At 47.2% G+C, this 9515-nt stretch overlaps 1 protein-coding gene across 1 annotated transcript in view; it reads left to right on the top strand.

The window, feature by feature from the left end:
- LOC109304023 (alcohol dehydrogenase class-3) overlaps positions 1 to 8577 on the top strand; it is a 16434-nt gene extending 7857 nt beyond the window's left edge. The window contains exons 4-9 of the mRNA XM_019526489.1: positions 643 to 730; positions 1712 to 1931; positions 4741 to 5001; positions 5957 to 6092; positions 6995 to 7133; positions 8261 to 8577. Of these exons, the coding sequence (XP_019382034.1) occupies positions 643 to 730; positions 1712 to 1931; positions 4741 to 5001; positions 5957 to 6092; positions 6995 to 7133; positions 8261 to 8285 (869 nt within the window). The 3' untranslated portion in view covers positions 8286 to 8577. The remainder of the gene's footprint in view (positions 1 to 642; positions 731 to 1711; positions 1932 to 4740; positions 5002 to 5956; positions 6093 to 6994; positions 7134 to 8260) is intronic.
- Positions 8578 to 9515: the final 938 nt, after the last annotated feature.

Here is a 9515-nt window from a genome sequence, read left to right on the forward strand (position 1 = left end):
CCCTGACAGTGAAGTAGCGCCTCCTGATGTCTAGTCTGAATCTACCCTCTGCCAGCTTGTGACCGTTATTTCTAGTCACTCCTGGTAGTGCTTGGGGGAACAGGGACTCCCCCAATGCCTGCTGGTCCCCTCTGACTAGTTTGTAACAGGCCACTAGATCCCCCCTCAGCCTTCTCTTGTGGAGGCTGAACAGGTTCAGGTCCCTTAGCCTCTCCTCGTAGGGCTTGCCCTGCTGCCCCCTGATCATGCGAGTGGCCCTCCTCTGGACCCTCTCCATGCTGTCCACATCCCTCTTGAAGTGCGGCACCCAGAACTGGATGCAGTACTCCAGCTGCGGCCTGACCAGTGCTGCATAGAGGGGGAGCATCACCTCCTTGGACCTGCTTGAGATGCATATGTGGATGCATGACAAGGTACAGTTGGCCTTCCTGACTGCATACCCACACCATCAGCCCGTGTTCATTTTGGCATCAATGACTTCAAGATCCTTTTCTGCCTCTGCATTGATGAGAAGGGAGTTTTGATTATCTTTAATCCATGAATGATCAAATACTATAAGATTTTAACCATGTGATTTTTTTTTCTAACTTACTGGCCTTCCTTTAACTAGCTAGCCTATAAAATATCTATTCTTTTGCCTAGGTGACACAGTCATCCCTCTCTATGTCCCACAATGTGGAGAATGCAAGTTCTGTTTAAACCCTAAAACCAATCTCTGCCAGAAGATAAGGTTGGTAAACTCCTTTTTCTTATGACACACAAAACATTTGTTTTGTAATTCATCGGTGTACACTCACTTCTGTACAAAAGCCAAGTGGCCTGGAGTTGTATCAGATGGTTCAGACATCAAGTGCAACATGATTTAACACACAGCAAAATCCTGCAGTTGTAAGAGGGCATGTGTTGGATTCTGTTGTGAATAATTACTTTTCCCTCCTTTTGGAATTCAGCCAACTTGACTTCTTTTCTGACCTAATTGAAATTTACTGCATGGTGTGTATGCAGGTATGTGAACTATTGGTCCATGGTTCCAGCCCAGCAAGGACCAACGTCACACCCAAATCTCTGTTCTTACTCCTTTACAAAATGGTTTATTGACTCAGATGGCTTGAACTTCACTCTGCTGCTGGGCCTGAGTTCCGTTCCCCAACCTTCATCTGTGCTGCATCTGATAATCAAGCAGTACTACCTGGCTCCATGCCCTTGGGCCCTTAAAGAGGCAGGGCTTAGCAACCAGAGCTGCAACTCCTGCAGGGACATGCTGGCATGCAGAGGGCTTGTGGAGGGGCCCCATAGGCTGGCTAGAATTGCCTGGCTTGCCAGATGCGGCCCACCTCTGGTTTAGACTCTGCTATAAATTTCAGTAACTTTATAATAGATCATGGGTCAGCAACCCCTGGAACACATGCTGAGCATGGCACGCAAGGCCATTTCGCTTGGCACACCACTGCCAGCCTGGGCTTTCATCAGCTTTTGCCAGCCACGGAGACCAGGCTACTCCCAGCCAGCAAGTGGGAGGCTGCAAGCCCTGCTGCAAGCAGACCGGGCTCTGTGGGCTTGCTGCAGCTGGGAGGCTGCAAACAGCTGCTCCGGGCTCCGGCATGTCAGCACTCTGGCACCTTCCAAGGTAGACATTGTGGTTTTTTCTGCACTCCAGCCAAAAAACGTTGCCTACCCATGTACTAGATCTTGTTGTGATGTTTCATTTTAGAGTTACCCAAGGAAAAGGACTGATGCCTGATGGGACCAGCAGATTCACCTGCAAAGGAAAACCAATCTATCATTTCATGGGAACTAGCACCTTCTCCCAGTATACTGTTGTGGCTGATATCTCAGTTACTAAAGTAGATGCTGCAGCTCCTCTGGATAAAGTTTGCCTGTTAGGCTGTGGCATTTCAACAGGCTATGGAGCTGCCATTAACACTGCCAAGGTACAGGCTCTGGTTATCTTTGGCTCTTCCCAGTAATGATGTGGCTTAATGATATTAAACTGGAGGCAAACCACTAGCGTAAGAATTTGTTAGGATTGGGGTTGGAGAAAGCAAGACAAGAAACATAACCGCTAGGTCAGCAGTTTCCAAACTGACAGATTGTGCACCACTGATTTTAAAATAATACAACCTAAACTACCACCAGTACTTAAGGTGGGGGGGGAGGTGCGCATGCGTGTGTTGTGGGGGGTGGTGCCTGTGTTGGGGAGGGTTGTGAGGGAATGTGTGTGGTGGGAAGCATAGGGTATGTTGGGAGATTGCATGTATGTGGGGGGTTTGTTGGGGGGACCCCTGGTACTCCCCACATGGTGCAGCAGCAGGCACCCTGTGGAGTGCAGCTCTGGCCAGCGCTGCACATCGCAGCAAGAGGTGTATCATCTGCTGGACCATCTGTATCACCAGTGCACCCTGCACTCGCTGGGCATGGGAGGGAAGCCCTGCATGCTGGAGCTGGCTGCCTTCCCTACCCCCCAGGGGAAGGCATCTGGGGCTTCCCTCCTGTGTTGTGTAGCTGTGGCCGGTCAGCCGGTAACGCAGCCAGGTCCAGCACGTGGGGCTTCCCTCCTGTGCCTGGCAAGTGTGAGAGCTGCATGTGCATGCACATATGGGGAGCACTGGTGATACAGACAGCCTGACAGAGGCTGTGCACTTCAGTGCGATGTGCAGCACTGGCCCGAGCCATGACCTGCCAGGTGCCTGCACTGGGCATGAACACCAAGTGCTCCCACCTGCTGCTACCACTACCATTGCCTGCCTGAGCTGTGCACCATGGGGCGGGGGGAGGGATGTAGGCGGGGAGGTCTTCACACTCCCCACTCTCCCTCTCACACGCTGCCCAGCCAAGCTCCACACTGCTGCTGCCCCCTGGGTACGGCCTCCACATTTCCGCCAGCTCCATGCTCCCAGTCACCTGCAGCCCTGCCCCTGCTCCTGCCACTTCCCAACATGCTGCCTGGAGCCAGCAGGAGACTGGGGAAGTGGAGCAGGTCCCCAGGGGCTGCAGCATCAGAAGCTGTGTGCTGGCTGGGCTGGGACCTTCCACCTATGAGGATGAGAGTGAGGTGCAAAAGGGTATGTTTGGGAGGGGTGTATACATGGGTCACCTTGCTCCCACCCTTGTGGGCAGAAGGACTGGGGGGGCACGTACCACTGACAGGTTGTTTGCGTACCACTGGTGATACACGTACCACAGATTGGGAACCACTGCACTAGGTGATAGGATGTGTTTCCACCACAAGTTTTCCTGCATCTCCATTGCCAAAGGTTAGCTGGGTGCTGGATGTAGTAGAAAGAGACCTGACCTGTGCTTTTACCTATCTTGACCAAAGTGAGGTATAAACAGATACAAGTTCTAATTAGTTGCGCTTAGCCGTTGTGGGAGTTCATCTGCTGGGTTCAGTCCTTTTTCCATCTCCCCTTCACACAGTTCAAAGGCCTGCTTGGCCTTTATGGAGAAAAGAAGACTTGATACCTTCCTCCAGGGAAGAAAGAACTGCGGTCTGTCTCTTTCTTCTACTGGTCTGTGGTATTGGTGACGGGAAAACTGATGCTCTTTTCAATGAAGGCCAGGACAGAAGAAGGAATTTGGTAGCTAGATCTGCCTTGAGGGGCCTGGAAGACAGACTCCCACTGGCATACTTCCCTTCTGATCACAGTCACAGAATTTCTCATCTCAACTCCTCAGGTGGAAGATTAAGATGAGACAGAGAATAGAGGATCAGTGGTGAATACATGTGTGCAAGTATGGGGTTGGAAAAGGGGCTTCCTGCCATGGAGAAGTGGATATGGATAGCAGCCACTCCATGCTGTTAAGAAACTTGTTTGTGAATGGGTATTATGACAGGTGTTTGCAGGGCAGGGGGGAAACCTTAAGGCAGTGATTCTCAACCAGGATGCCCTGAGATCCTTTTAAGGGTGAAGTGCAATATTAGCACTGTTAGTTGTGCAAACACAGTCCTGTGATTCACAATATGAACAGAGATTTAAAATAGGAATCCACAGTGTCAAAAAAATTCTGCCCTGTTACATCTTTCTGAGTTCTTTGCAGCAAAGGAATTGCTCTATTGGTTGGGTTTTTTTGTAGTCAAGAAATGAGTGAGTGCTAAAAGCTAGTATTTTTTCAAAGGGGTGCCTTGAGTTTAAAAAGGCTGGGAACCACTGCTTTAAGGTAAGGATAGGATAGTACAGGGGTGGGTAAGATGTGGCCCGCCAGGCCATTCTATCCGGCCTGCGGGGCCCCTAAAAAAGTTAGAAAATTAATATTAATCTGCCCTGGGCTGCCTGTCATGCGGCCCTCAATGGCTTGGTAAAACTCAGTAGGCGACCCTCTGCCCAAAATAATTGCCCGCCTCTGGGATAGTATGTGTTCTTGGTCTATCAAAGCTACTTTGTGACCCACATCAAAAAGTCCCTGTTTCTGCTTGCCTACGTGCTATTTCCTTGTCTGTCAAGTTATCCTTCTTTTGTTGGGGAAACTCCACAGGTCTGGTGAGAGCCCCAAACTATTTTCCACCTTTTGGGACAGAAAGGGAACCATAGCTTTTTCATAGCATTTCAAAAAGAAATCTTTGACAAAGAGAACTACATCTTTGCCTTTGACTTTTTTTATCTATAGTTATTTGCAACATGGGGTTTGTACTTGTTTTTAATTAAAAATTGCCTAATGTTTATATTCCTATGCAAGTGAAAGGATGTACGTTTGTTTAGTCTACTGCTATATGTCCTTCAACTGTTCTCTCTCATCTGGCAGGTGGAACCTGGTTCTACCTGTGCTGTATTTGGTTTAGGAGGAGTTGGCCTGGCCGTGATTATGGGCTGTAAAGTGGCAGGAGCCTCCCGGATCATTGGTGTTGATCTCAACAAAGATAAATTTGCAAAGGCCAAAGAGTTTGGAGCCACTGAGTGTATCAATCCTAAGGACTTCAGTAAGCCCATTCAGGAGGTGCTAGTTGAGATGACGGATGGTGGTGTGGACTATTCTTTTGAATGCATTGGTAATGTTGGTGTCATGGTAAGTGTGTGCAATACATTACTTAGTGGGGAGGGGACGGTTCATTGCAACTTAGGGCAATTCATTACTTTAATGAGAAATAAGTCCCTTTCTCTTTACATGGAAACATTCTGTCCTCATTTGCAACTGAGAAACAGTAGGATAATTCTTAGGCTGAAGGTATTTAGTATAAATCCTAACCATAAAATGAAAATACTGTGGCTTATTTGGACACATGGGGCACTTTTACATGTGCTCTGGGACACTGTGCTGGGCATAGACAACACGTGGGGGGGCACATGCCCTCCCTGAGATTGGCCCTCGCTGGCTGGGGAGTAGGGGTGCCAAGTGAAGTGCCAGCACTTTGTTTTGCTGCCAGCACTGTGATTGGCCACTGGGGAACCCCTCTTCCCCCCCAGTCAGCAATTGGCTGCTGGGGGACCCCCTGGACTCTGGAGGCACCATTTGCCCAAGGTACTGGGTACGTTAATTAGCAAGCAACACTGATTAAAAGCACCCACACATCACATGTCTATCAGCGTCCCCATGCTGAAAAAATGGCAGCAGGGTGCTTTGAAGCAAAGCTCATTGCACATGTTTTATTTCAAAGTGCCCTGCCACCATATTTTCAGCACAGGGATGCAAGGGGATGCTGATGCACATGACGTGGAAGGCTGCTGGACTAAGTCAGTTTCTGTGCTCCAGCAGACTTGATTAATCGAGTCTGCTCTGACACACTGGATTTCCAGTATGTTAGAGCAGGCTCCCCACACATCTATAGGAACTCAGGAATATTATAATTTAACAGAGTTTGTCATGGAAGATTTTTGATGAAATCATATGAGGATTCTGATTTTGTAAAAAATGTGGCATTCCATCTTTTTTTTTCTGTTTTCACTCTAGAATAGTGGAGAGCATCAATCTCAGCAATCGACCTTTCTTACTGGTATTTGGGTTTTGTTGTATCTCTGTGCAGAGGGCTGCCTTGGAAGCATGTCATAAAGGCTGGGGAGTCAGCGTGATAGTTGGAGTAGCTGCTGCAGGTCAAGAGATCTCTACCCGACCATTCCAGCTAGTGACTGGGCGAACTTGGAAAGGGACTGCCTTTGGAGGTAAGGATTTGACATACTTGTATAGATAATATCTTCTGGATTAAAAGAGCAAAAAATACAAATACAAAGCAAGACAGTGCAAGAAGCTTTTCTAAACGCTTTTTTAGTGACCATTATACTGGTTTCAAAGCAAACACTCCTAGTGCACATCATGAATTCAAAATGAAGAGTTGTCTTGATGGCAGTAGTTCTCCTGTACAGTTCATTATAATGCCATTTTGTATTATAACAGAATTGCCTAATTATGAGTTGCAGTTTTGAACTATAACAAAACAACCTGCTCACCTGGGAAACCAGGACTAAGGTAAACATGTTTGTGTACTTCTGTCCTGTTCATTCACTGAGCAAGTAGAATTGCAGGGCTGCACTGTGAGGATGAACATGGTATGGTATCAAAGGCCCTGTTGTAGTGTGCTAGAAGTTGCTAACACAACAGAAAACAAATCTGTAATTGACTTCTTGCCTATTGGATTAAAAGTATTGAGTGACTTTCCCACAACCCGTGCTGTCTACCAAGAGGGTGATGAACTCAGGAATTAGAGCCTACTGAAGTCTTTACTTGATGTTACATCAGCTTTCTCCAAAGCTCTGCAAAACATCCTAGAGTACTGGCCTAGAGTACAAATATACAAACAAGGACTAGGAGAGCCTAATGCTCAGTTTCGGATCTCAGCTACACATTGCTCTCTCCAGAGACAAAGCAATGCATGAATCTCTTTGGCCCTCAGGGACCTTGTATTATTTTTATTATTTTGTACTCAAGCTTTTTCTAATGCAGTGCTAAACTATAGCTGGATGGGATTGATTCAGAAGTTCCTTAATATATAATAAGAAAGCTGACAAGCTAATGTAAGGATAATATGCTTTTCCATGTCCATGTATGACAATTTTTTTCTCCCCAGGTTGGAAGAGTGTGGAGAGCGTACCAAATCTGGTAGCTGAATATATGGCAAAAAAGATCAAAGTCGATGAATTCATAACTCACAATCTGCCTTTTGACAAAATTAATGAGGCTTTTGAACTGATGCACACAGGGAAAAGGTAACATACATAACATTAATGGGGATTTAGATTTTATAGGTTTCCTTTTAAGAACATACCATATTTACCCAAATGTAAGACAGCTGTGAATTTAAGACAACCCCCCCAGCACTTAGATTCCAGATATGGAAATTTGTGACACATGTATCATTTTCCACATCTAGAATCTGTTGGGGGGTGGGGGGCAGTGAAGTCATCTTAAACTTGTTCTGTCCTGTCCCCCACTCCTTACTGCAGCAGCAGGGCAAGCAGAAGCAATGGAGTAGATGGAGGGGGGGGAGCAGGGGTAGGGAAAGCAGAGGCCAAGGAGCAGGCATGCTGCCCCTCACCCCTTGCTGCCCTGGTGATGCCCCTTCAACACAGGCGGAGCCCCAGAGCTGCCCCATGCAGCTGGGAGCCTGGCTGTGCAAGGGCAGGTTCCTTCTTCCCTGCCTTACTTCTCTCTCCCGTGCTCAGCCTGCTTCTGGTCAGCAGGGGGGACAGGAGAAGGGGAAAAGAGAAGGGCAGGGAAGGAGAAAACCATGCACTTCAGAGCTGGGCTCCTGGCACAGGTGCATCCTGCAGTGAAGAACAGGAATAGCTTTCAAGCTCCCCTGCGTCTGCCACAGTTGAGGGCTGTGTAGAGCCACTATATAGAAAGCCTGGTGGGCGGGAGACTGCACCAATATACAGATGCCTCTTTTCCTGCCAGTGAAGGAGACAAGGGGATAGGAGCTAAGCAGGGAGCAGGCATCTGCATGCTGTTGATTCTGTCCCTGCCCCACCGGGCTCTGTGCACAGCCACTCCTCACAGCTCCCAACAGCAGTGGTCTGATACTCAGTTCTAAGTTAAGGCTTTGTTTTCCCCAGGATGAATGGGGAAAGAAAATCTCATTTTGGAATTGAGCAAATACAGTATCTAATTATCTACTCGGCAGAAGTTCTTTAAAAAGCATAATGCAGAGATCCAATAACAGGAACCAATATAACTAGCCTATTTCTTAGAAGGATTTAAGAAACATTTGCTTTAAAAAAATAGGACAAGAAAGCCAGCCTAAGGTTAGTGTTTCAGGGATAGTAGGGTAACTGATCTTATTCTTGTTATGGATTCCTTTCTCCCCTCCCCCACCCTTTTTTCTCTCTGAAAGCATTCGAACGGTTCTGAAGTTTTGAGGAGTCAGAAGATGGATCCTGCCTGTCCTACCTGCCATAGTCTACTAGTTAAACCTAAGGTTCTTGAAGAGAACTGGGATCAGAAAGACACAGATTCCGGTTGGGATGGGAAAACCACCTGCTTCATAATCATAGTCTCTTAAATGTTAACTGATCTCAAAATAACGGTAAATGCTAAATCCAGTTGTATAATTAACCCTGGTTCCAGACTTTGTTCCATGTTAGTAAAGTCTGAATTTTGACAGTGCCTAAATCATAAAAACTACTTAATAAAAAAGTATATTTCTCAGTACTGGATGGAAGTTCTCATTCCTTCAGCCATTATGTGCTATTTCACTACTACCAAAAGGAATCAGGAAAAGCACTTACTAGAGAGAGCCGTGCCCTGCAAAGATGTACTTAGAGCATGTTCTTTCGCCTTTTGCATTCACCATGCAAAAGAGAGAAGGGTAAAAGCAGCACTTTTCTGAAACTCAAACTGTTACAGTAGGGGTGCTCAATCCCTCATCTGTGAGCCAGTTCTGGCCTGTGGAGCCGTGCATTCTGGCCCACAGGGGTCTGAGAATTTGGTGGCAGGGGAGCAGTAATAGCAATTGTCACTCCCCTGCTGCTAAGTTTCCAGACTTGTGGGGAGCCCTGCAGGCTGGATAACACACAGGATCTGCTTGCAGAGTTGGGCCAGGGCCAGACCGGCCTACAGACCAGCCCTGAGGTGGAGCACCACTGGAAATGGCATTTTGGATGTTTTCCTGTTAAGCACTAGGGCAGTATGTGCAGTTTCACACTTCATAGACAAATCAGTAGGACAGAAAAAAACAAAATTCTATAGCTCCATGATTATAGGTACTCACCTGGATGTACAGATCTGAATAATTACTACAAAACACTTAAAATATCTGAAGCAGGAACTGGAATGCAGATCTAGGTCCTGAGGCAAGTGCCCCAACCACAATGCTAGTCCTTCTTTAGTCCACTCTATACAATTATAGTACGGCGAGTACTCCGTCCTTGAATATAACTGATAGCAGTGTTTCTCAACCCATGGTATGTGTACCCCCAGGGTTACACAAGACACAGGCAGGGGTATGTGGGTGCTGCATTTTGGTCTTTGCCTGCTTGGGCTAAATGTTCCAGCCACCGTCCCTCCTGCAGTGTTTGGTGAGCCAGGGTTTTCACTCCCCAGCATCAGTGTGCCAGGGAATAGGGAGGGAGGCCCTGCGCAGGCTGCTT

Source organism: Gavialis gangeticus, unplaced genomic scaffold, assembly GCF_001723915.1.
Source record: "Gavialis gangeticus isolate Ggan-Ray unplaced genomic scaffold, GavGan_comp1, whole genome shotgun sequence".
Classification (NCBI taxonomy): Eukaryota; Metazoa; Chordata; order Crocodylia; family Gavialidae; genus Gavialis; species Gavialis gangeticus.